This window comes from Engystomops pustulosus, chromosome 6, assembly GCF_040894005.1.
Source record: "Engystomops pustulosus chromosome 6, aEngPut4.maternal, whole genome shotgun sequence".
NCBI lineage: Eukaryota > Metazoa > Chordata > Amphibia > Anura > Leptodactylidae > Engystomops > Engystomops pustulosus.
Window position 1 is genome coordinate 53,072,599 of NC_092416.1, and position 28,000 is coordinate 53,100,598.

General features: G+C 42.8%; 1 protein-coding gene across 2 annotated transcripts; it reads right to left on the bottom strand.

The window, feature by feature from the left end:
• Nucleotides 1-974: 974 nt before the first annotated feature.
• PPIH (peptidylprolyl isomerase H) lies at nt 975-27,869 on the bottom strand. 2 transcript variants are annotated; one of them, XM_072156118.1, is made up of 10 exons: nt 27,724-27,869; nt 25,331-25,395; nt 24,427-24,450; nt 23,179-23,223; nt 19,997-20,039; nt 18,059-18,151; nt 15,835-15,922; nt 12,104-12,144; nt 1,787-1,861; nt 975-1,251 (listed from the first exon to the last, which is right to left on the bottom strand). In XM_072156118.1, the coding sequence occupies exons 1-9, from the start codon at nt 27,787-27,789 to the stop codon at nt 1,793-1,795; spliced, it is 534 nt and encodes a 177-aa protein (XP_072012219.1). In that variant the 5' UTR covers nt 27,790-27,869; the 3' UTR covers nt 975-1,251; nt 1,787-1,792. The 2 variants fall into 2 exon arrangements, with proteins under 2 accessions (XP_072012219.1, XP_072012220.1); XM_072156119.1 differs by lacking the exon at nt 27,724-27,869 and adding an exon at nt 27,483-27,692.
• Nucleotides 27,870-28,000: the final 131 nt, after the last annotated feature.

The following is a 28,000-nucleotide window of genomic DNA, read 5'->3' on the forward strand; positions in this document are numbered from 1 at the left end:
GGTCAATGTTTTGCCCATGTGCTATTCTTTTTGATTTGATGGTTAGCACAGGACAAATTCATGGGCTGGTAGACATGGCAGTGATTTCCATGATCTTTTGTTTGAGCGGACTGTCCATCTGCAAACAGTCACACACAAAGAAAACACACATTTGATTGTAGGTAGGGTTGCACTGTCTATCAGTTTTAACTAGAACATTTTTCGGACCATTTTATTTATTTTAAGTATTTCTAGATGATAAAGTAAAGACTAATCATTAGAAGATGTTATCAACGCTGCCGTACACAGAAACCATAGAAAGGAACAAATGTGATCACACTTTGGGAAACAATTAACATATGCTGGTGCTAAGTGCGCAATTGAATGATTGGGCCCCCGGCACTCACTGGACCCATCACAAAGCTCCGGAGGATCCTGATAAATCCCAAAGGTGGCAGCAAAGCTCTGCGCCAACAGAGCACTTCTACGCCAGGTAACCAGGCGTAGAATTGTGCCATAGCCATTACCTGAACAGTCACAGGCTATAGGCAATGCCCATGGCCCGGAAATGCCCCCTCCCCAGCCCAACCCGCAAAGAGGGTGGAGAAGTCAGAATTCTTCTTTCTGTGGCAGGAATTTAAACTAAATCTCAACTTATACGTCCATTTTCAGGAGTACAAGCACTGATAAAGAGATGGTCCCAGACCTCCACAGACATAGATCAAGTGTTGTATAAGTGTTTATTGTGGGAAAACCACTAGAGGAGGTTGAACATGATAAGAACATGGTATAATTGTGTAGCAACCCTGTAATATGGAGACATAAGCACATTGTCAGGGTCTCTTTTATATCAGTGGGGGCTGTACCCAAGGATTATTTGTATAGTTTTACCCTGCCGCTATAAATGGTGGCTGTTCCACTGTGCTTTTGCAGGAAGTTATCCAGTATGGAATTATTTAGGTTCATCAAAGTCAACCAGGTCCAGACAGTACAAATCAGATCAACCTTTTTTTCCTTTAATTAGAAAAAGATATACAAAATATATCAGATTTTACCAAGAAAAAAAATAATAAAAAAAAATGTGGTCACAGTTAATGGATGTTTGTAAAGTCCATTATTTCACAAGAACATAGCCCCTAAGACAGGCCATCTCCTTCATGTTCAGAAAATTATGGGAAGCTTCCTCCATGTAGCTGTATTACACATATAAATACAAGTCGAGCCTCTTGATCTGCTGTGCAAAACACCAGCCGGAAAAAGACATCTGAAAAACTGAAAAGATGAAATAGTAAATTGTATTATTAATTTATAGACCATCAAAAATTCTATGGGGACATACAATTAGAAAGGGGGTTCACATGCATTACGACAAGAACAAATGCAAGTACAAATACAAAAACTACAGGTGATCAGGAAACAAGTGGGAGGAGGACCCTACTATGAGGGCTCAATCTATACGGGAGGGCAGAAGGAGACTCAAGGTGAGGGAGGAGAGCCCTACAGTTATTGCGTGTTGTAGGTGATCCTAAATAGGTGGTTTTTCAGGTGTAGCCATGGGCTATGCAACAGAACATGGATAATCCACAGGATAGGGCCCAACTTGCTGATTGGTGGGGGTCCCAGTAATGCTCTGCTCTGTTCATATCTTTGGTGCGGACGGACATAGACGAGTGCAGTGCTCGGCCAGAAACTGCTACGATTTCAGGGACATTAAGCCAGAAAAGTGGTGGACAAGCCTTGATAAAACTGGCACAGACTAAAAAGTCTCAATATTTCTAGATACCTTCAGATCATATACACATCTCACCTGTAATTACATCTCTCCGCACTGCGCTATAACCACGGGCAGTTTGGGTTTATTGTTGGGACCAGTAGGCACATTCTGTGAAAAAGACAAAGTATCAGGTCATGTACCGAACTTCCAATCACACTGGGTGAAGCATATGTCTACATGGAAAAGACAAGCTACAGATCTTCCACCACTGTATAGCGTTGACAGCTACAGCAAAGGAGAGAGCTAATCTCATGTACATGCTGCAGAAGAAATGGACCCACAGCATGTCAAAGTGGAAAAGAAGTGCAACATGCCGAGGACATATACATCTATTCCAAGATAGTGAGAGAACTCCAGTAAAGTAGGAAAAATAGAAAAAATATCTATTTCATCAAGGTTTAAAACATCCAGATACCATGGAAGTACATCTTTATATTGATCAGATTTACTACCATGGTTCTGGATGTTTTTAACCTCGATGAAATAAACGTTTTTAAATATTTTTCCTACTTTTGTAGTCATTTTGCTGGAGTTCCCTCTCTATCATGGACCAATACTGATCCTGGCTCGCTCTTACTCTGTTCAGAGGCTGCCTGTAGCTGCAAAGGAATGGAGTGAGCAGATTATCTTATCTTTTCTATACATTTCTATTCCAACCTGGTGCACTATGTGAATGATGCAGCATACACCACATTTGGCTTGAACCTGTTATGGTTTCTTATAGGGGTTATACCAAGTTTGATTGTTATCCCCTACTTAGAGTGGTAGGTGTCCTGACACTCCATTCAACATTCGGGGATAGTTGGAAATTACTGAGCACAACACTGTTTTGGACGGTTAATGGGTGATACTGACGGCTGTCACACAAATGCGCTACCTGCTGCACCATTAATTAGTGAAAATTGGACAACCGTTTGAGATTGTGGGGGTCCCAGCAATCCAACCACCACTGATAAGATTCCTATCCCCATTCTGTGGATAGGGGATAACAATTAAACTTGGTACCACACCTTTCATAAAACTTTTCTGCCACAATTTTCATGAATTGCATAAAGTAACACAACATGTTTTAAAATAGTTATGAAATTCAAAATAGTGAATACATTCGTCATAAATACCATATATACTCAAATATTTTGCAGAGGTACCTAATTTTAACACAAAAAAACTGGGGAAACCTATTGACTTGAGTATAAGCCTAGGGTGGGAAATGCATTGGTCACAGCCTCAGGTCAGTTTATAGCCTTCAAGCCAGTTATTCCCCAGTATTCAACCGCCCCACCCCCCTATACAGCCAGCCAGCTCACTGTACACAGCCCACCCCATGTATATAGCCAGCCCCCAGTATATAAAAAAAATAAACTCAGTACTCAGTACTCACCCCCTGCAGGTCCTCTTCTCACTTCCTGTGCTCCAGCAGCAGTGCATCAAGTATATACGGTACCTGATAAATGTGGGAACCATAACGCTCTTGTGAATGGTGGTTTCCCGGCTCATATCTTGGGGTAGGGAGAGGAGTTGGCAGCCTTGACTATTTTTGGGGCTCTTAGAGACTTATTGAAAACTATACAACTATTCTATCAAGTCACAATATATAGGTCAAGGCAGAGGTCGCACTAACATTTTTCCCAAAGGGTAAAAATACTCCTCTTACTATTTTTGAGGAGTATTTTTAGTCGAGGAGGAGTATGAAAATTTCGGTAATACATATAACTAAATAATATATAATAGCCGTATATAATGTTAATAGACGCTATTTATAAAAAAAAAAAAAAAAATCATCTGTCTGCTCACCACGCACAATACACACACACTCGCACACACACACCCTCGCACAGCGCACACTCACTCCCTCCCTCGCACAGCGCACACTCACTCCCTCCCTCGCACAGCGCACACTCACTCCCTCCCTCGCACAGCGCACTCACTCCCTCCCTCGCACAGCGCACTCCCTCCCTCCCTCGCACAGCGCACACTCACTCCCTCCCTCCCACAGCGCACACTCACTCCCTCCCTCCCACAGCGCACACTCACTCCCTCCCTCCCACAGCGCACACTCCCTCAGCGCACACTCCCTCCTTCCCTCGCACAGCGCACACTCCCTCCTTCCCTCGCACAGCGCACACTCCCTCCTTCCCTCGCACAGCGCACACTCCCTCCTTCCCTCGCACAGCGCACACTCCCTCCTTCCCTCGCACAGCGCACACTCCCTCCTTCCCTCGCACAGCGCACACTCCCTCCTTCCCTCGCACAGCGCACACTCCCTCCTTCCCTCGCACAGCGCACACTCCCTCCTTCCCTCGCACAGCGCACTCTCCCTCCTTCCCTCGCACAGCACACACACACCATAAGGTACACACTCACAGTGCACGGTACACACTCACACAGCGCATGGCACACACTCACCACACACACAGCGCATGGCACACACTCACCACACACACAGCGCATGGCACACACTCACCACACACACAGCGCATGGCACACACTCACCACACACACAGCGCATGGCACACACTCACCACACACACAGCGCATGGCACACACTCACCACAAACACAGCGCATGGCACACACTCACCACACACACAGCGCATGGCACACACTCACCACACACACAGCGCATGGCACACACTCACCACACACACAGCGCATGGCACACACTCACCACACACACAGCGCATGGCACACACTCACCACACACACAGCGCATGGCACACACTCACCACACACACAGCGCATGGCACACACTCACCACACACACAGCGCATGGCACACACTCACCACACACACAGCGCATGGCACACACTCACCACACACACAGCGCATGGCACACACTCACCACACACAGCGCATGGCACACACTCACCACACACACAGCGCATGGCACACACTCACCACACACACAGCGCATGGCACACACTCACCACACACACAGCGCATGGCACACACTCACCACACACACAGCGCATGGCACACACTCACCACACACACAGCGCATGGCACACACTCACCACACACACAGCGCATGGCACACACTCACCACACACACAGCGCATGGCACACACTCACCACACACACAGCGCATGGCACACACTCACCACACACACAGCGCATGGCACACACTCACCACACACACAGCGCATGGCACACACTCACCACACACACAGCGCATGGCACACACTCACCACACACACAGCGCATGGCACACACTCACCACACACACAGCGCATGGCACACACTCACCACACACACAGCGCATGGCACACACTCACCACACACACAGCGCATGGCACACACTCACCACACACACAGCGCATGGCACACACTCACCACACACACAGCGCATGGCACACACTCACCACACACACAGCGCATGGCACACACTCACCACACACACAGCGCATGGCACACACTCACCACACACACACACAGCGCTGAGCACACACTCACCACACACACAGCGCATGGCACACACTCACCACACACACAGCGCATGGCACACACTCACCACACACACACACAGCGCTGAGCACACACTCACCACACACACAGCACATGGCACACACTCACCACACACACAGCGCATGGCACACACTCACCACACACACACACAGCGCTGAGCACACACTCACCACACACACACACAGCGCTGAGCACACACTCACCACACACACAGCACATGGCACACACTCACCACACACACAGCGCATGGCACACACTCACACCACACAGCGCATGGCACACACTCACCACACACACAGCGCATGGCACACACTCACCACACACACACACAGCGCATGGCACACACTCACCACACACACTCACACCACACAGCGCATGGCACACACTCACCACACACACACACACCACACAGCGCATTACACACACTCACACAGCATTCACTCACTCACTCGCACAGCACACACTCACAGCACATGGCAGACACACGCAGCACACACTCACCCAGCGCATACACAGAGTGCAGTGTACCCCCGGCCGCGGCTCACACTCACCCGGCACTTCTCTCAGGTCCCGCCGGGATCACATGACCGCTGGCCGCTGCTGCAGGCATTGAGACCTGGAGCAGCAGCATCGCGGGGTCGGCCCTCACATCTCCACATCCTGCTGAGCGGCCCGGCGCGCGCTGCGATCGCTCTTGTCATTCCCCTCCTATACAGTGCGCGCCGGGCCGCTCAGCCTGCGCGCTACACGGAATAATTGCCAAGCGTATCTTTACGCATGGCAATTATTTTGGGGGGTAATGGCGCCTCATCACGCGTCTATGACGCGTGGTGAGGCGTTAATGCGACCTCTGGGTCAAGGTATACACATACATACACCCAATAGGTGAGGAGGCTCACATGTAGAACCATATGCCATAAGGACCCTGTAAAACAGCAACTTTAACTACATCACAAAAAGTGTCACATTGTCTTTGTACAAAGTTGTACAAACAGTTGCCATTTTTTCAATGCTTTAACTCCCCCCAAAAATTCTCACATCATTATGATTATGGATTGCAATAAAATTCATAGTAAGTAGTAACGTCACACACCAAAGTAGCATCAGATTACATCACAGCCCCAATCATCCCACTTCACAGATTTTTTTTTTCACATCTTAATCTGAGGTCAAAAGCCCATTTCCTGTGTCAAACTGAGGACAATAGCTGTGATTTCCCTAATTTTATTAGCTCAGATGTAATTATCTCCTTCCCAAGGCACCAACAGGTAGTGACTAACATGTGATAACCACAGGTCTGCGGGCAAGGATTTTTTATTTGTGAAAATGTGTGTCACGTTGTTACGTAGCAGGATTTTTATTAAAGGGGACTTAAAATCAATTTTCAGTGTCTTGGTAAAAGTGTCGCATATATATTCAAGGTTTTTTAATTATTGTTTTTTCTGCTCCTCCATGTAAGAGCTGCCCATGTGTGTTGTGAGTGCATTAAGGTGGCAGTACATGTGATGGCGGAGCGCTAGAATCCTACTACAAATACTATGATGCTTGCTGCATTGTAACAATGTAGTGTAATATATTCCTCCTCCTACACTGGGCATGTCAGCAATGCCATGACTTCATCTCCAACATCTCTGCTAGACATCAACAAAACAATAGCAGGAGAAGAGACACTGGGAGGTATTCGTCATTGTAGTAACATCAGTTATATGACGTACAAAATTGTCTCTCAAATTAAAAAAAAAAAAGTTGCAAATCGTCAGTTGAGACAACCCCCCCAACCTGTTACACTTTTCACTTCAACATGCATCAGATTTATAAGTGAATCCCCTTGATGTGATGTGGTAGACATATTTACAAAGTGTGACTTCTCCAAAAGTCACAAATTTAGGCGTAATATCCACTACCATCCCCCTCTTGGCGTAGGAAATACTTAATTGCACAAAAATGTGCTACTTTTTTGGGTCGGTTTTCACCAAATAGTCTCTAATCCAATGAAATCTACCATCATAATAAAAGTATGATAAACCAGCGATCCAGGTGCAGCAACTGTGGAAATATTATATTTGTTATCCATGGCCTCCTGCCTTCTAAAATCAACTTGTGTGTGTAAAGCCCATGTTAGCATTGTGTGACAAACCCTAACCGGTAACCAGAACCTAAATAGTGGACGGAGATGGGAGCAGTAGGACCTGTCCACTGTATAGGTCCTGAAATCCAGATGTAAACACAATAACCTACCTTAAAATAATATACGTAAGGATAGGTCATCAGTATCAATAATGAATATAGGACTAGAAACCCCCTTTAAGTACTGCATGGTATATCTTATCTCCTCCTTATCAGGGACAGATAAGAAGGACTGTGCAGGATTGGAACAGCAGGGAGTGGTGAGGTGTTATCTGTTTGGAGTCAGGACATTACTCTCAGGCTCAAGCTACCCTTTATGTGGCTTATTCACCACTATAATCACTGCTTCACACAATCGACTTTCCCTCCAACAAGAATCACTGAATACATCCTTGATGAAGGATGCAATGATTTAGACTCGTACAGCGCATGGAGATCTCAGGGTTTCACTACATGGACATGCACAGACTTATAGGTTATGAACAGCAGGGGGCACTGTTACAATCAGGTAAAAGCCACATCTCCACAATGAACAACAATAACAATTTGTTAAAGGCGTTGGCCACTTTACCTTATGTTTATATTGTAATGTGTAAGTGTAGGGACAGGATATTAGGTAATTTACCAATATGCATCTATTAATAGTTCTGAACCGCTAAAAGTAAAGTGAATTTTACAAGTCCCCTAAAACAGGATCCGTTTTTCCTATATCATCATCTAATGGCCTAAGTTTGGAAAAAAAAAAAATAGTCTTAAAATTATGAAAATGAGCCTCTGTGGCTCATGTCTATGACACAAAAGCTCCTTCAGGCTCCACCTTCTGCTAATTATGCACACCTTTGTGAGACTATACTGCCCACCTCCTCCCACCCCCCTCCGCAGACAGGGAGCTGGTCAGCTCACCACACACTAAGCCTTAGGGGGCTTCTGTAGCAAAGGTAGGGTCCCCAAAGGCTCATTTGCATTTTTTTTAGAAAACTATTTTCTCCAAAGCTAGGCCAAAAAAAAAAAAAAAAAAAGAGAAGAACGGATAATTTTTTAGAGGACACAAGTTTGCTGGGTGTACAATATTGCATCCATGTGCTAGATTTTCTTTAAGGTCCTGGAAGTGCGGTGGTCCTGGACGGTTAGAGATCACATGACCCTTTAACTGTGGCCATTTTATGTACTGGCTTGACTTTACATTTCATGAAAACGGTGCAGAACTTTTAATAGATGTACATTAAACTACCCAATATGCTGCCCCTACACATTACAAAAACACAAGGTGAAGTGGCCAACCCCTTTAAGTCACAATATGTTATTACTTCCTATAGCTGGAAATCTGGATGAAAAGTTGTAGGAGTTACTTTGGGTCACAACACTGCATCTGTCAAAAATCTGAATGAATGAAAAACATACGAGTACATACCACATATTATATATTATATTAAAAGGCACAAAACATTGTAAAATGGAAACTTCCTGAATAATGTCTGTATAAACAGATTGCTACAAATAGAAGATGATGAAAGAGTGCGCCATGCCAGCCTCCCTGGTGAACGTGTGCCATAATCTGTAGCTGGAAACTGGTCATCATGTAAGAAGGAGGCAGGGGAGTTGGTACCCATGAGTGCCATCATTTACGCTATATCAGTCACTCTCAGAGCCAGGTTCACATCGAGGACGGAGGTGGATCCAAGCCAAATGACAGGTGCCCTATACATGTTTCCCAACATGATGATTTGGTGACACCAACGCCTACAGTACATTGACTGCCGACATCAATTATCTTCATGTACAACATTTTTCTAAAATCTTTTCTGTTCAACACCACTTATTCTACTCCATCTTTTTTACACAGAACTTTATTAAACAAATTGCTCAGCTCCTCCTGCTTTATAACATGCTGCACATACTGGATCTAAGAGGCTCCATCCACCTAGCAGATGCGGGCGCTGTCTGCATCGGGTGGGACCTGGCAGAGATTTCTGCTATAGTCTCTGCTGGTTTTCTGGAGGAAACTCTACTAAATGCAGTGGGCCAGGCATGCATACCCCTGCAGAAAACTCTACAAACTGGCAGAAAAATTGAGATTTTCATGGCATATGTTAAATGTGGCAGGTTCCCTTTACAGGTGTTCTCTTACAACACACATTTATAACATATCCACAGGTAGTCTCTGCTACTTTTTTGTAACTCTGCTAGAGATAAATGAACAAGTCCCCATTGTCATTGGTTGTGAGACGGTGGTCAGGACTTCTGTGGATGTGTTATAAAAGGTGCAAAATGAGAACATTCCTTTTTTTCCAGAAATGAATAGAGCCCATGATAATAGACTTTGTGAATTTAGTTTAGGCGACTCTTAGTGCCACGCATCCCAAAGAATTTATATAACAAAAAAACAGGAGAAAAGATAGGATGTGCACAAAAAATGGCTATGAAACAATTAATAAAAAAGTATAGAAATTTTTATTAACTACACTGAGCACTAACATTTAAAAACATTTAAAATCAGCACATAAAACATTGTGCTAGAAGCAGTGCATGAAAATAACATGCACTGTGCAATCAACCTCCTTCAGATCATGGTGGACCCACACTTGGCGTCTATACAAATGAAAAATAGAGTGAACAATGACTAACTGTGCATATGTAATCCTAGGAAAATGTGATGCCACATGTGTCCTGAAATCAATAAGTGATACCCAATTCCAAGGTATATATAACACAGCAATATAGAGTATAGAAAAAGTTGATATCACCAAGTGTATGTATGGAGGAGAAGCAGCGCCCCACGCGTTCCGCCTCAAGTGTGACTTCCTCAGGGGTATAAAGTCTAGTGCCGCTGAGCAAAGTATTTATATGGTAAATAAATTTGTGGGGAGTAATATTAGACTTTGTAATATTTTCATTAAGTAAAGCACTGTGCCTTTGTCTTCTTCCTCATGTAGTGAGCAGTCTAACCCTGCTGAGGTCCGTCCACTTCAGACAGATGACGACTAATGGTTAACTGTTTCCATATCTAGAGAATTTTTTCCTTAAAAGTAGACAGCCACTATATCTCATGTATTTTTTAAGGTGTGTGTAAATTTGAGTGGGAGGATATTGGGTAATTTACCTGTATACATTTATTAATAGTTCTGCAGCTCCTTCCTGAAATGCAAAGTAAAGTCACGGGTTCAACCTTCCAGGACCTTGATGAATACAAGCTCAAGGTCCTGGAAGGGACAGTGGTCATGGACAGTTAGGATCACATGACCTGACAGTTAGGATTTGCTTACATTTCATGGACAGGAATGGCAACTTGTAAAATATTGAAAGACATAAAGGTAAAAGACATTTCTGCACCAGGGGTCTTTACAGTGAAAAACATTTAATAGATGTATATTGTTAAGTTACCCAATATCACCCACATTTACACACAAACATTACAAAATATAGGAAGTAAAGCGTCCGACCCCTTTAATGATTCATCTCTCTACATACAGTCCCTGGATATTTTCATATTTTTAAAGAGTTAACTTTATTGAGCTCCTTTAACTCTCAGCTGTCACTGGATACAGGACAGAAAACTGATTTACACAAACTGCTTAAATAAAGAGGAAAGGCAGGGGAAGAAGAAGGACACAGGAACAGATTTGTATAATTAAGTATATTCCTATAACCATCAGCACCATCCCTTCGATCCGTGCCCCTGTTTGTTTACAGGCGCACGGAAGCCGCGCACGGGGAGCTTCCGGTCCGCGATGTGGCCGGGTCCTCCCATCCGTCCCTATCTCCCAGCGTTGTAAGCGCTGGGAGATGGTGTCGGATGGGAGCTTCCAGCCGCCCGGAAGCTCCCTGTGCGCCCTTGTGATGAAACCGGCGCACAGAAAAGACAGGCCGCGGGACATCGGCAGCGCCGGATGAGGTGAGTACATGTTTAAATTGCCCGCCCCAGCACTGCCCTCAGTATTTTTTAAAACATGGATAACCCCTTTAACTGTACAGAAAATAAGAAAGCCCTCATAAGCATCTGCTTAATTATTTGTGCCAATAGTAAGAGAAACGGAAAAAAAAAAAAAAAGAAACTAACAGGTGATTATGGGCAACAATTTACTTTCTGAACCAAGGACTCTTGAAATACTTTTTACTTCTAGGAATGTCTGTGTGAATAAAAAACTGTCAGATACAACATTCAGGTAATAAGCCTTTTTTTTTTTTTTTTTTTTTTTAAATAAGCAATTCTTATAAGCTTGATTGGTGGGAGTAAACTCATTTTGACCTCCCTGTACGCATGCACGCTCAACTGAGTGTGCATGTATTCTTAATAGTTCTAAGCTCAGACAAAATGCCTTGTCCCATAATTCAACTGCTTGACCCTTTAAAGGAGGTACTGTCATAATCTTTGGGTATAATATTAATCAAATTACCTTTCCCACCATCCTGACACATGCAGATGCCTCAATGGCATGAGCAATGATTTCTGAGAACACAGTCACTCCTTTAGTAACCAGTGCAGCACAGCTGGAGACTATGACAGAGATGGCTTTGTTATGCTGTATATTCCACATCAGTCACTATTTTAGCCTCCCCTCAATGTTTCTGGGTGGAGAATGCAGTTTTCAAGACCTCACAAACATCACATTATTGGCGTGTAATCTATTCCTTATCTCTTACTGTTTCCCACACGCCCGGCATGCTAAAGTCTATGGTCACACCCAGCACCAGGTAGTAAATGATTTCTTCATTCATAAACTGAACTTTATAAAGATCAAAACAGGAAATAGGAAATCACCTCAATCTTTCTCATGACTAGAAGTCCATCGATGACTTTACCTGAAGATGAAAATAAGATATGAAAACAAAATTAAAAGGTTATTTGAAAATCTGTCTTTAAAGGGAACCTGCCGATGCATTTTCAAAAAATACAACTGGTGACAGGTTCCCATAAACCCATATTAAATAAATGACACCTTTCTTTTTGCTAAAAATAGTTTCCTTCACATCCAAATAAATCAACTATGTTTTATATTACCTGGTGTCAGAGGGTGTGTCTGCTTGGCCGGCCCCTCCCATCAGCTCCTCATATCACGTGACCACTTAACTGGGAACCTACATTTTCCATAATTACACATGACAGCACCTTCCAGCCCTACAGGCTAGTTATTTTAGCATTGAATTTGTTGAAAGGATGTTAATTAATTAAGCTAATTTTGGCAGGACTGGGGCGATTGAGAGTTTATTCACATGAAGCACTTATTCTGTGAAACCTGGACCTTATGATGGCCGAATTTATCAGACCAAATAATGCTCAGGAGTCCAAGCGTCATAGTTACAGTGCCTTGCGACAGTATTCGGCCCCATTGAACTTTTCTACCTTTTGCCACATTTCAAGCTTCAAACATAAAAATGTAAAATTGCTATTTTTTTGGTGAAGAAGTGGGACACAATTGTGAAGTGTAACGAAAATGTATTGGATATTTGAAACTTTTGTAAAAAAAACCCAAAAAACTATAAAGTGGGGTGTGCGATATTATTCGGCCCCTTTACTTTCAGTGCAGCAAACTCACTTCGGAAGTTCAGTGAGGATCTCTGTTCACAAGTTCAGTTTTTCCGATGCAGTTTTTGAAGCCAAAAGCAGGTGAGGATTATAATAGATGAGATCATAGCATGGAGAGAAGCTGCTCCTCCTCTTTTTTTTTTTTTTTTTTAACTCTACTCCTGGTTTGCACATCAAAAACTGCATCTGAAAATCTGAAAGTTTGAACGCACCTTAAGGGTACATTCACACGTCACGTTTATTGCATGAAAAACGCATTGCAACAGCTGAAGAGAGATCTGCCTTATTAAACAGCTGTTAACACTTGCATTTACAATTCATGCGTTAAATGCGAGATGTGACTGCACTGAGGGTGCTGTCACACGTCGCGTTTACTGCATGCGTTTAAAAACGCATTGCTACAGCTGAAGGGGTATTTCCCTAATTAAGCAGCTGTTAACGCTTGTGTTTACAAAACGCAAGCGTTAACGCATTGTTAACGCATGCGTTAACATCGCAGTTAACGCATGCGGTTGTTAACACATTGTTAACGCATGCGTTAACCGCGATGTTAACGCATGCGTTTTGTAAATGCAAGCGTTAACAGCTGTTTAATTAGGGAAATATCCCTTCAGCTGTAGCAATGCGTTTTTAAACGCATGCAGTAAACGCGACGTGTGACAGCACTCTCAATGATGCAATGTTGTCCTAAATGACTGATGATGATAAATATAATCCACCTGTGTGTAACCAAGTCTCCATATTACACCTGTTCTGTGATAGTCTCAGGGTTCTGCATCATGAAGAGCAAGGAACACACCATGCAGGTCCGGGACTGTTGTGGAGAAGTTTCAATCTGGATTTGGATACAAAAATATTTCACAAACTTTAAACATTCCAAGGAGCCCTGTGCAAGCGATCATATAGAAATGGAAGGAGTATCAGACCACTGCAAATCTACCAAGACCCGGCTGTCCCTCTAAACTTTCATCTCAAACAAAGAGTGATTAGAGATGCAGCCAAGAGGCCCATGATCACTCTCTATGAACTGCAGAGATCTACAGTACAGTGTCTGTCCATAGGACAACAATCAGTCGTACACTGCACATATTTGGCTTTTATGGGAGAGTAGCAAGAAGAGACATTTCTCAAAGATATCCATAAAAAGTCTTGTTTAAAGTTGACCACAAGCCACCAGACACCAAACATGTGGAAGAAGGCGCTATTGCATTTTGATAAAACCAAAATCAAGCTTTTTGGCTACAATGCCAAACTATATATTTATTGGAAAAGAAATGCAGTGCATCACCCTAAACATCCCATCCCCACTGTCACACATGGTGGGGGCACCATCATGTTTTGGGCTTATCTTCAGCAGGGACATGGAAGATGGTTAAAATTGATGGGAGGATGGATGAAACCAAATACAGGAGCATTCTGGAAGACACCTGTTGGAGTCTGCAAAAGACCTGAGACTGTGACGGAGATTTATACTCGAACAAGACAATGATCCCAAACATAAAGCAAAATCTACAATGGAAGGTTCTCAAACAAACTCACAGTCCAGACCTGAATCCACTGGAGAATCTGTGGAAAGAGCAGAAAACTGCTGATCACAAACGCTTCATCCAACCTCACGGAGTTCCAGCTGTTTTCCCATGGAAGAATGGGCAAGAATTTCAGTCTCTCAATTTGTAAAACTGATAGAGACCTGATACCCCAAGCGACGTGCAGCTGTAATCGCAGCAAAAGGTGGAGCTACAAAGTATAAACTTAAGGGCGGATGACTAATATTGCAAACCCACTTTTCAGTTAAATATTTATTTTCCAAAAGTTTAAAATAGCCAATACATTCTGTTCCACTTCATAATCGGGTCCACTTGTTAATGATTCTTCACCAAAAATTACAATTTTATATCTATGTTTAAAGCCTGAAATGTAGCAAAAGGTAGAAAAGTTTGAGGGGCTGAATACTTTCGCAAGGCACTGTATAAATGATGCATGGAATCCCTGCATCACTGTACTGACTATAAGATGGGGAATCTTCAGCGTTTTGGTCTGTGAAGTCCCACACCAGTCAAAATGCACCAAAGCAAATTCAAGGAGATGGCGGCTTCATAATATTTCTAGTGGGTCCCTAAACTGCATGATCCAGGAAAATAATCTTTAAAGGAGTTGTCCAGTAGTTAAAAAAAAAACATAGGTAGTGCTTGTTATTGCAACAGAGTTCCCTTCCTTTCATACTGCTGCAATATCAGCACAAACCATTGTCTGGTGTGGCGCTATTTCTGGAAGAAAGCAGTCAAGTTTTTCAATCACTGAACCCCTTCAAACAAGCTCTGATCTAAGCTTCTGGTCCCAGTCAGAATGCCCCCTGTCTGTGAGCTATGTATGGGATTCAATAAGTTGGTGTCCATAACCTGACTCATTTCTGGGCTGTCCCAAGCTGCATCCTTTTTTGCACAGACACTGAAGAGTAGCTGAACCAGTCCAGCCCCTGGACAGAAGATGATGCCGCTGGGACAGCTAAAACAAGACTAAGTGACTAGACTACATCCATCTTGCTTCCTATGAGGACAGAGAAGCTATGAGGCTACATAGTTTACACCACAGTATGCATTTTAGGGAATATTGTTATCACATGGTCAACCCCTTTAAATGTGCATGGTCAGGTGAGCCTAGGACACACGTTTATGGAGTTATAATGTGGATGAAGGTCAAAGTGAGTGGTATAAGGAAATCAGATCTGCGCTCAGGCATGTGATTGAGGTCAGGTTCTGCAAATAACAGGAGGAAAAGAAAGAAGGGGGGGACCTAATAAATACAAATTCATCCATAATCTTGATGCCATATGAAGCCTCTGCACATCTCAGTGATGGGACTACAACAGCTGGATTGTAGGATCTGCCTTACAAGCCAAGCCTTTGTTACAGATCTTAGGAGAATGTGTTTGTGTGGTCTGGGCTATTGTGTAAGCCAACACTCACCAAAAACCACATGCTTCCCATCCAGCCAATCACACTTCGAGCAAGTGATAAAAAATTGGCAGCCGTTCGTTCCGGGGCCGCTGTTGGCCTGCGGAGGAAAACACAAAGCATGTTTATATGTACATTCACTGCAGAGATGTGAGCTGATGTTAAAGGGGCACTAACCCTTATAAAAACTGTACTACACGCAGTTACTAGTAAAAGGCACACATATGCAAATATTTGTAGATCTTCTAAAAACTGGATCTGCCAGATCGTGTGTGCAGGTATTTCACAGGCATTCCAGTCCATTAAAGCACATTACAGTAAACCGCTCCCCAAACCTAAAATGAGTGATAACAGAGAGCAGACTATTACAAGAAGCCAAAGGAATGAAGAAAGGCTTTGGGTAGTAGTAGTGTGGTAAATGCTGCCGAGTGTAACGAAATGCGGGCAGCTGTATGCGAGACCCCAGCACTGGCACACAGTGTATATGGATACCTGACAACAGGGCCTGATTGCTTTCCTTGTACCCAGCAGGTGGTCTAGGGACAAAAAAGGGTCCCCTGCTGTCAGCCAAAATAACCCTCTTTGTCTCCAGGCTTGAGCCAGTCTGCCTATCTGTCCTTCTGACATGGAGGGTACGAAGGAAATGAAATGTTTAATCAGGATGCCACAAATAGAAATCAAAGAGAAAAACACTAGCGCTTGGGAAGCAGTCAAGAGACTGCAGCGCACATCTGAAAGATGTGCTGGGTCTACTCTATAGTCTGTACAAAGCTACTGCAGTTGTGGAAACCAAAAAACAAGAGAGCTTCTAGTTATGGCAAACAAATACACTTTATTCAAAAATGTCACATACAAAATAGAATGAAACAATTAAAAGATTACTTTCAGGAGGGATTCCTGAAAGTCAGAAATAGGGGGAACAAGACAATGTCCCAGGTGGAAATGGGACAGACACAGAGAACCTATGGCTCCCCTTCACCCTGTATTTGCCCCCAAAAAGTTGTGCCAGAAGAAGTATCAAAAAATCTATAGTGTCCAAAAAGTAGGACTATAATGTAGGGCAGTGGACCTATATGTCGTAATAACTGTGTATACAACCGGAGGTACCATCCGGTGCCTATGCCTCAAGTCAGAGAGCAAAGTCAGAAGAACGGCCACACTTACCCAGAGGCATAATGTAGACGGCACGGAGGCAGGCAGGGGGAGAGCCAGCAGGAATACCCCTTTTTGGTTTCTGTTAGTCCTGGAGTTTGGAGGGTGGTTCACATTCTATATAGGGGCCCTCTTTTGGTGTTTTATGCAGTTGTGGAAAGAATGAAGTATACAGGCAGTCCCCGGGTTACATACAGGATTGGTTCTTTAGGTTTGTTCTTACGTTGAATTTGTATGCAAGTCAGAACTGTATATTTTATAATTCTAACTACGGACAACATTTTTTTTGGTCTCTGTGACAATTGGATTTTAAAAGTTTTGGGTTGTCATAAAAACCAGGATTATTAATAAAGCTTAAAGGAAACCTACCATTTCAAAATGGTAGGTTTAAGCTGTAAACACCGAGCACCAGCTCAGGGTGAGCTGGTGCCGGTGCTTAGTTTCGTTAGTGTTAAAACCGCGGTAACGCGGTTTTAACACTTTTTAAACTTTATAGCATAAACTGCTTCGGCGCTGCGCGCGACCGTGCGCGCGCCTACATAGGAAATGCCGCAGGCGTTGCGCGCGCACGATCGTGCGCACGCAGCGCCGAAGCAGTTTATGCTATAAAGTTTAAAAAGTGTTAAAACCGCGTTACCGCGGTTTTAACACTAACGAAACTAAGCACCGGCACCAGCTCACCCTGAGCTGGTGCTCGGTGTTTACAGCTTAAACCTACCATTTGAAATGGTAGGTTTCCTTTAAATTGCAGACACCTCTGATGGCTATTATAGCTGTTTATTGTAGCCTGGGATTAAAGTACAGTAAATTACCCACATCCAGAGGTCCATTTGTAACTAGGGCTCATATGTAAGTCGAGTGTTCTTAAGTCGATGACCGCCTGTAAACGCATCCTCCTAGCTTTAAAAAGGGTTGTACTGAGTTTTGTTTTCCCCTATTCACAGAATCACAAGAACGGTACCCCGAACGATCCAGAGGTCCAATTCTCAATCCTAGGAGATTGAGCAATAACTTTTCTTATAATAAGAATATCAGCAGCGACACCACGTACAAGTCGCCAGGCTCATACGGATACATCACATACCATGGAGAGTAGGCCAGGTGCCGAGTGCTTGAGCTTGAAGTTCTCATCTGCAAATGGTCCTCTGTAAATACTTGCCACCCCTGTGCCGTCACCCTGCATTGAAATCATTAGATCAATGTGATGGCAATGTGATGTTTCAGAATGTTTGAATGATCGCAGCTTTATGTGAAATTTACGTCAACATATAAGTGGGAACAGTCAGCAAATCTGTGTGAGGTAAATATGATAGAGGGGGATCAGCTCTGGGATATACAGGTTTATATTAGGATATGGAGAAGAGTAAATCCAGCCAGGACTCCTATGGGGGTCTGCGAGTCCTGATTCTCCCCCCCCCCCCAACAGTAATTGACTGCTCTCCCGATATCAGTGTAGACACAGGTTGTCAATCAGTATGTGGGCAGGGTAATCATGACTCCCACAGTCTCTCATAGGAGTCCTGGCATGATGTATGTTCCAAAACCTATAGACCAATATTTTGCCGAGCTCATCTTCTTTACCTTTTTATATGCAGTGCCCAGACAAGGCAGCAGAAATCTCCTGAAAGGTTCTTTTTTTTAGCCCGCATTCACACAGCATTTGAGTTTCATTTACAATGCATTAACACCACATTAACATTAAATTTAATTTACACTGTGTCTATGTAAACACAATGTAAACACAATTCAATTGTGTTTAAAATGCTTTAAACACTGTAGGGGAAATTTTTCAGGGCTTCTACTCCAGAAAAATGCCATAGAAGACCTGAAATAAGCACAATTGCTAGTGAACCGCCAGCAATTGTGATCATTTCCCCCTTTACGCCATCTCCATGCCAAGTGGGTGTGTGGGGTCATAAAAGGGTGTGTGGCCGGGAGTGGGACAGAGCGGGTCATTCCTGCCCCACGGCTGGGCCCTTGCTTCACAAGTGAAAGTTCGCAGGATACTGAATACTCCTAGACCAGGTAAAAATATACAATGCACAGCCAGGCCGGCAGATACATCAAAAAGGCCGGAGTATCTCGAGGTATCTGGAGGTGATTTCATCATAAGCCGGCGCACAAGCATCGCCGGATTATAAATCTCCCCCTGTATTAATGGGGCCTCAAGAGCCCATGCATATCTAATTAGTTTCTGGCCAATTATGCAGATTCAAGAAGGACCAGCTGACCAAATTCATTAGCATACACCATATTTTTCAGACTATAAGACGCTTCTTACTATAGGACGCACCCCAGATTTAGGCTTCCAAAAAAAGTATATAAAAATATATTTTACACCAACTAAAATATCCCTGTTGGTCGCACTAAAGCACACACACACAGCTCTGCATCATTTGTACACACACACAGACACACACAGCTCAGCATCATTCATATACACACAGCTCAGCATCATTAATTCAGCGCCACACACAGCTCAGCGCCACATCCTGCTGACCTTCGCTCTATAAAACGCAGGCACATTTAAGCAAGATTTTTTTCTTGCTAAAAAGTGCGTCTTATAGTCCAAAAAATACGGTAAGCAAATGAGAGCTATGAGACTGCTATATAACAGGCAATGGCTAATTCTTTCATTCTCTTAATGAAACTGCACATAATGGCTTAGGCTGGTGGCCACAGTTATTGGATCATAGCGATATATGATACAAGGAGTCCCTACATGATATGTTACTTCATCTGTCATATCACTAGGACGCACTTCCTCTGAACTAGATGTTTGCAATCTAGCAGACGTCAGCTTTCCAAGGACGAACCATAGTAATGTGTCACAGGACTGTTCCCACTAACACATACATGCGAAACATATCCAGGTCAGTATGTATGTGCATAGGGAGGCTGAGAATGGACGCTAGCTGACAGCTTGTTAGGGGGTGCCGCCTTTTGTTCCCTTTTGGGTCTTATATTCTACACCACAACAAAATAACTATGCAATACTGCAATGAAAACACAGAAAACTCACGTTAACAAAGTCTCCTCCTTGGATCATGAAGTCTTTTATTACCCTACAGGGAGGAATAGAAGGAGAAAAGTAAGTGAAAACACAGAACAGAAAGTCACAAATCAACAGCTTCACAACTAAGAAACTCAGTGATAGGTTCTTTATAGAAGCAATAACTGGGGAGATTTGTTATCCTGTCTAAAAATAACAAAAACTTCACACTACATTTTGGATTCCTAGGATTTCAAAGTATATAGACAGAATAAATCTTATTTCTTCTCCAAAATGAGACACCCCCCTCTTCCATTTTAGGAACTCTCCAGGTAAAAGACAAACTGTTTACTGCTGTAGAGGGAGGACTGTACCTACAAGGGAACCTCTAGATTAAAATAAACGTAAGTGAGGCTATATTCACATTACGTTGTATGTATAGGCTCAGAGTACACTACCGCTCAAAAGTTTAAGGTCACCCAAAAAAAACTTTCGGGTTTTCCATTAAAACGCACACTTATTTTTCACATGAGTTGCAAAATGAATAGAAAATATAATCCAGACATTGACAAGGTTTGAAATAGATATTTTTTTTCATTTGAAATAATTTTCTCCTTCAAACTTTGTTTTCATCAAAGAATGTTCCCTTTGCTGTAATTCCAGCATTGCAGCGAAAGTTGCATTGGCTCGATTTTCGTGTATCATACAGTCAAGCTGCTCCCACAGCAGCTCAATGGGGCTGAGATCTGGTGACTCGGCTAGCCCCTCCATTACAGATAGAATACCAGCTGCTGCTTCTTCCCTAAATTATTTGGAGGTGTGCTTGGTCGTTGTCCTGTTGCAGGAAGAACTTGGCTCCAATCAAGCGCTGTCCACAGGGTATTGCATGGCGTTGCCAAATGGAGTGATAGCCTTCCTTATTCAAAATCCCTTTGACTTCTTACAAATCTCCCACTTTACCAGCACTAAGCAACTGCAGACCATCACGACATCCACCATGCTTGTCAGATGGGTTCAGACATCTTCCAGTTGTTCTGCGTCTCACAAATGTTCTTCTGTGTTTGTTATGGACAATCTTCCTGTCCAATGTCTGTGTTCTTTGCCCATATTAATCTTTTCCTTTTATTAGTCAGTCTCAGATATGGCTTGTCACTGGCTTTGGGGGGTACTATTTAATGAAGCTGCCAATGGAGGTTGGTTTCTCAAAGTAGAGAATTTAATGTACTTGTCTTGTTGCTTAGTTGTGCAGCGGGGCCTCCACTTCTCTTTCTACTCTGGTTAGAGCCTGTTTGTTCTCCTCTGAGGGTAGTAGTACGCACCGTTTTAGAAAATCTTCAGATTTCCTGGCAATTTGTCGCATGGAATTTCCAATAATAAGAATTGGCTGTGGAGTTTTACACTAACATTCTTTTTTTCTGGCCATTGTTTCATAAAACAAACAAATGTGATGTTCCATATTCTCAACCAGCTCAAAGTAATATCAGTTTAATAGCTTCTATAACCAGCCACACCGTTTTCAGCTGTGCTATCATACTTGAACAAGAGTTTTCTAAACATCCATTAGGCTTCTTACACAGAGGAAGCAGGGTTTTTTTTCGCACATTTCTAGTTCTCCACCATCAAAAATCCATAACTTTTTCATTTCTCCGTGTACAGAGCTGTGTGAGGGCTTATTTTGTGTGTAACAAATTTTACTTCTAAGTGGCGTTATTTATTATTCCATGCCGTGTGCTGGAAAGCTAGAAAAAAATTCCAAATGTGGGGGGAAAAAACGTGTTTGGGACACATTCTTGTGGGCTCAGTTTTTACGACTTTCACTCTGTGCTCCAAATAACACCTCTGCTTTATTCTTTGGTTTGGTCCGATCACGGTGATACCAAACTTATATAAAAGTTTTGTGTTTTAATACATTTTCAAAAATGAAATGAATGTGTACGAAAAAGAAACAAAATTTTCGCCATCTTCTGACGCTAATAATTTTTTCATACTTGTGTACGGAGCTGCGCGAGGTGTCATTTTTTGCGAAATGAGTTGACATTTTCATTGCTACCATTTTGAGGACTGTGCAACATTTTGATCACTTTTTATGTCATGTAGTGTCGCATTTCAGACACTATTTTGCGTTACGTGGTTCACCGTCGGCAATAGCCGTTTTTATATTTTGATAGATCAGGCATTTTGAGACGCGGAAATACCTATTGTGTCTGTGACTTTTACTGTTTATTATGTTTAATATCAATTCTAGGGAGGAGATATGAACTTAGGTTTTTAACCCTAGCTAGTCTGATCAATACTACTGTATTGCAGTATTTGGCATTTTTGCACAATATACATTACAATGGCTGTACACATACCAGGCGGAGCGTGAATGGGTTAAGCCACTGGAGAGGTGGTTGTTGGAAATGGGCCTATATACACCCATGCAGATATTGCATTAAAAAGTAGACGTTTGCAGCTAGAACAGTCATTTACCACATTAACAATGCATCAAGTGTATTTATAATTCATTTAATGTTAGCTTCATTGAAAGAAAATGTGCTCTTTCAAAAAAAATAAGGACATTTCTAAGTGACCCCAAACTGAGCAGTAGTGTATACAATGACATTGACAGACAGTGGCAGACAGAGGTATAGTTCTTTCCTCCATCTGACCACTACACATCGGATCCGCCAAAGAAAAAAAAAAAAGCAGCATTGAAACATGCAGCAAGTTAGGTTTTTCCGTTCTGCCGCCTCCTGCTGACAGACGTTTGTGCTTAGCGAAAGGAATATAAGGCTATGGGGAGAGGATGCAGAGTATTGCATACATCCCCCCAGTCTCGCCAAGCGCATATGTCGCTCAAAAGGAGGAGGGGACCTGATGACATCACTGTCTATTAGTAGTCTATCAGGGTTGTGAGCTGACCACAAATTATGCATCTAGATCATAACCCCCTGAACGCCCCCTAAAGCTGGTGAATGATGCTAATAAGCAAAGTCCTGGAGTGAGAATGCAAACACCGCCTAGTATCCTGCACATCGTAGTTGTCCTTCATAAGACTATAACAAGCATGTGATACAGTATAGTAAGGTGCCATTATACCCTAGTTTACCAGTAGACCCAATTGATACCCCATAAAGAAAATGAATAGACAATATTTACTGAGGTCATTTCTGTGAAGATGGCAAATCAAACAGACATGAGGTGCAGAAAAAAAAATTATGGACTGCTACCTGTGAAAAGTGCTTCCCTTAAATCCAATGGGAACTCCATCTTTTCTGCAAGACAACAAAGTTATACATTTAACACCATATGGATCTAGCTACTAATGTTATAAATATGACACCGCTAGACATCCCTTTAACTCCTCGTCTCCAAAACTGCTTTCCACGTTAATGCCCAGGGCATTTTAATGGTTTTATTTTTTTTCTGTCAATTCCTTCGACAAGCTATAACGTTTATATTTTTCGATCACTAATGCTGTATTGGGGGGGGGGGGGTGTTAAGCTGGTGAACTTTAACTCTTTCAGTGGAGTATATTTAACAAAGAAGATGCATGTTATTCCTATAGGTACAATAAATATATATGAGAGTAGGCTACTTGTCTGTTCCTATTTATATCTATTTATTTTAAAAGAAAAAAAAATATTCTGCCTATATTGTCAAACCTAAATAACATAGCTTTCATCTCTGGGTCAATGTGCATACAGGGATACCAAATCTAGGGTTTTTTCTTTTTAAATGATGTTCTTTGTATAATGAATTTTTAATTTTTTTTTTTTTTTTGGGGGGGGGTCGCATTTGGGGTTCATAAATTTTTAAATTTCAATTAATGTAAATTTTTTTGTTATATGCTATAAACACTAGTATATAGTTTTGTAACCTGGATTGGTACAGGTGTAGTTATGTAGTGAAGTGCGTTAGATCTCTCCTAACAGACCTGTAGCCTGGGCTAATAAAATGTTTATCGCAGCCAGTGCTAGGTTCCTTCACTGGACCTCAAACTGCAGTGCAACCGTTGTCACCATGCAATTACAGTTGCAGGGTGCTGATTGCGCTCCCCCTGCAATCACTTAGCCAGGGAAGGTGGTCTATGTTTGTCTGTGCTGCCCAATGTGTTAAAAACTGGGTGTTTGTGGCGGTCTGGGTTGTGATAACATAGTCCAGTCCCAGCAGGACCCAATGTCCTGCAATATTCCTCTGACGTGGCGCTGTAGAAAAGCAAAACCTTAATGGTCGCCGTAAAAAGACGATACGGCAGCCGTTAAGGGGTTAAACGTACGGTGTTCAACAGCAAGAGGTTGGTTTGTCAGATAGATTGGAAGTTGTTGCCCCCTTCCACTAGCAGACAAAAGTTTGGCAAAGCTGCATATAAGAAGCAAATGGTGAAGAGCTATGGACACCAGACATATCTTCCACACTTCTAGTGATACATGACAATCCACATGGACATTAGTTGCCACTACACTCCAAATACAGACCTGAACTCTCCGGTGCAGAACTGTCTGAAAAAGAAACGGCAAGAAATTACTTCTGTGAAAGGATCACCATCAATAAAATAAGACTCAGGGATTTATATTATTAAGCTATAAGTGTAATTATTAGCTTTCATATTACTGCATAAGGCTAAGTTGACTTATGTATACCAGAAGGAAACCTTACAAGTATGGGAAGTCACTAAGTGTTACTACGTAAGGGGTCTCCTGTCCGTATTTGTCTTGCTAGCTATAAATCCAGAGAAAATGATATACGAACAAGCAGCGCTAAATGTAGCCGTTTTTGTGCTGCTAGATGAAGCCTATGTACCACACTTTATAAGGCCTCCTCCAAACAAACAGAATCATACATGAAAACGGATCCCACAGACCGATTTTAGTCCCGCGGACAGGAGTCCCTGCATCACAGTAAATTATGACACAAGGACTCAGTGTCTGATGAACGAACAGCAGCGTTGTCATTAATATTTGGCAGCTCTGAAAAATTAGAGGATCTAACCAGAACATGTGTCCATTGTCTCCTGTAAAACTAATGATTCTGCAAGAGAGGGAAGGTTTTCTGTTTTTTTTTTTCTGAACAAAGCTGAAAAGGGGTTGACCGTAAAACAAAAAACATTGATGGCAAGGTGTTGGCTGCTTAAAAATAATAAACATGTACTCACCTCTGCGGTCCCTCCCGAGTTCCCACGCTGAACTCAGTGTAGCTTCCGTGGCCGTTTGTTTACATAGGACATGGGTCAGTGACGGCAGCTCGGGACGCTGAGAGGGTGAGAGTACATGTTTATTTTGTTAAGCACTTCCCCCCTGCCCACCAATGTTTATTGTTTTACGGTCTCGGACAACCCCTTTAAGTGATTATCAAATAATCTAGAAAAAGGGGATGCATTACCTAAAATTTTCAGCTGTTTTTGGCACAACATCTGCAAAAAGCTCCACCTTCATTCGTCCGACTTCCTAAAATAAAACAAAATACAATATGACAACACAAAAGACATTTTACTTTGCAATGTTTTAAGATACTAGCTCAAAAAAAATTTAAATCTGGGTCAAGTAAGGGTGTTATTTCAAATTAGGCCCAATGGTTTCCATAGGAGACTATATCAGGCTCATGCAATACAGGAAAGTAACCAGGGTATAAAAACTATATTGGTTAATGTAAAACATACAAAGTTCTATAAGGCATAAGGCTATAAGGCATTTTGAATGTGGTAAAAGGTGCTCTTTCAGATTCCTTTCAAAGGAATTGACCCAATAGGGCAGTGATGGCGAACCTATGGCACGGGTGCCAGAGGTGGCACTCGGAGCCCTTTGAGTGGGCACTCAGGCCATCACCAGAGATGACTCCAGGTATCTTCCTGAAGTTACAGACAGCCCAGGACAGAGCTATTATAAAGTGACAGCGCTACCTGGGACTACTGGAGGAGTGGGAAGGTGTGGACAGATCTGGATTATCATTGTAGCTCCTGCTCCAGCCCTGACAACTCTTCCTGTTTATGGGACACTGGAGGGAAGCTACAATAATCATCCAACTTTCTTCTATTTTCTGCTTAATTAGAGTCCTCAGGTGCTGGTATGAATGAAAGTGACAGAGCAGGGAGTATAAATCACAAATAAAATTTCTGTGTTGGCACTTGGCGATAAATAAGTGGGTCTTGGTTGTAGCTTGGGCACTCGGTCTCTAAAAGGTTCGCCATCACTGCAATAGGGTATACAGTCAACGAGTATGATCAGTAGAGATGAGTGGACCACAAGTTTATGTTCATGGGTGTTCAGAGGGTGCATTCACATGTGGAGTTTAATGTGTGTGTTTCAAAACACAATGCAACAGCTGAAGAGATTAAATTGTTGTTAACATTTGAGTTTACAAAAAGTAACTGTTAACACACACAAATCTCTCTTCAGCTGTTGCAACGCCATGTGTGAGTGTACCCTGAGGCTGACTAATCAGTCACTTCTTGCACATCCATCTGACATGTTTTATGGGAAAATGTTAAGGACAATGGACTAGTGTTATTGCAAAAAGATGGCAACTATCTGGTATGATTGTGAGGTGCAGTAAATCTAGTATTTACAACTCTTTCAGGTCCAGATATAACTATGGATGAGTATAGAAGCTGTGATAGGGATGCACAACTATGTGGCCCATCTCCAGGGGTGTGGATAGGATGACTAAGGGTGAAGACACACGTCGCGTTTTTAGGCCGTTTTTAGTTTTCAGTGCATCCGTTTTTTGAAAACGCATCCCTTTTTGTCCATTTTTAATTGCGCAAATTCGGAAAAATGGACAAAAACGCATGCGTTTTCAAGGATCTGAAAACACACTAACTAAAAACGGACCAAAAACGGCCTAAAAACGCCACATGTGTCTTCACCCTAAGGGCAGTTCACATTGGGGAACTCAGAAATCTTGAACCCAGCTTGCTAGACTACTGATTGCCAGACTCTATCGTTCATTGTCTTTCATTTCTTCTCTACATTACGGGGCTAGTTCAGCTTTGGACACTCAACAAAAGATCAAGACATAGCACGCTCTTCCCAGCAAGTAATAAAAGTGAATGTGACTGTGTCTTTACTTAACAGACCCGTACAATGGTCCGATCCCACAGACTGCACAAATGGCAGAGAATCCTTGCAGAGAAATATGATGCAAGGAATCTCTGTTTGTTGGCTGAACTGCTGCATAAAAACTTTGCATCTTCATAAAGTTAAAGGGATTGTCAGGGATTTTAGTAACATTTGGAAAGAACATACAATTGTAGAAAACTATAAAATAACCATTCCTTATCTAAGAAATTCACATTTTGCTTCTTCTGCAATGGTCCTGCGGTGATAGCATCACGTACATGATTCAGCAGCCATGGCAGGTCTTATACCGGCCCCATAGAGGATGTACGGGACATCAACGCTGCATACTTGCATATAAAAAGTAAGTAATGATCATTTTCATGTTTTATACCATTTCATGTTCATATACAAATTTCCCGAAATTGGGCAAATTCACTTTAGTTATGTCACTCCAAATCTGTCATTTCTTACTACACCTATGCTGGTACTTGTAGTCCTTCTCCCACATACTCCACACTCCTAGTTATGTGAATGAAGGCCCCGTCCTTCCAGTCTTTGCTATGATCCTCAGACTGAATATTCTGCCTTTATACAACAGATCTCAGCACATGGACCCGGTGTACACAGCATGGACCACTATGGCGCCACATAGAGCACCGCTCTGCCTCTATCCCCTCCACACAGCACAGGGTCTGCACTGCGTGCCCTGTGGATTACCTGCCCCCCGATACTGATATCGAAGAACACGATGGGATTGTTGGTGTTAGAAGCCGGCACCGCCATTTCTAACTCGGGCACAGACCGGAAAGGAAACAGAACATGACGTCACTTCCCGTGGAGCGCCGAGCTTGTTCTACGCATGCGTCATTTTCTGCGGCGAGAAGCACGTGGTATGCTGCTGGTCGGAGTCGGGGAGTGGGCTTACAGCAGCTCTATTGTTTTCTCTGTGACCTTTCCTTACTACACGCTCGACTTTAGAGGCCGCCAACAGTGA

What these genes read in the sequence shown, in the direction of transcription:
- PPIH (XM_072156118.1), bottom strand. Translation starts at nt 27,789, where the DNA reads ATGGCGGTGCCGGCTTCTAACACCAACAATCCCATCGTGTTCTTCGAT. An exon ending in AAAACAGCTGAAAATTTTAG is followed by an intron (nt 24,451 to 25,330) that starts GTAATGCATCCC and finishes TTTCTTTTTCAG; the next exon opens with ACAGTTCTGCACCGGAGAGT. An exon ending in TTCTGCACCGGAGAGTTCAG is followed by an intron (nt 23,224 to 24,426) that starts GTCTGTATTTGG and finishes GTTGTCTTGCAG; the next exon opens with AAAAGATGGAGTTCCCATTG.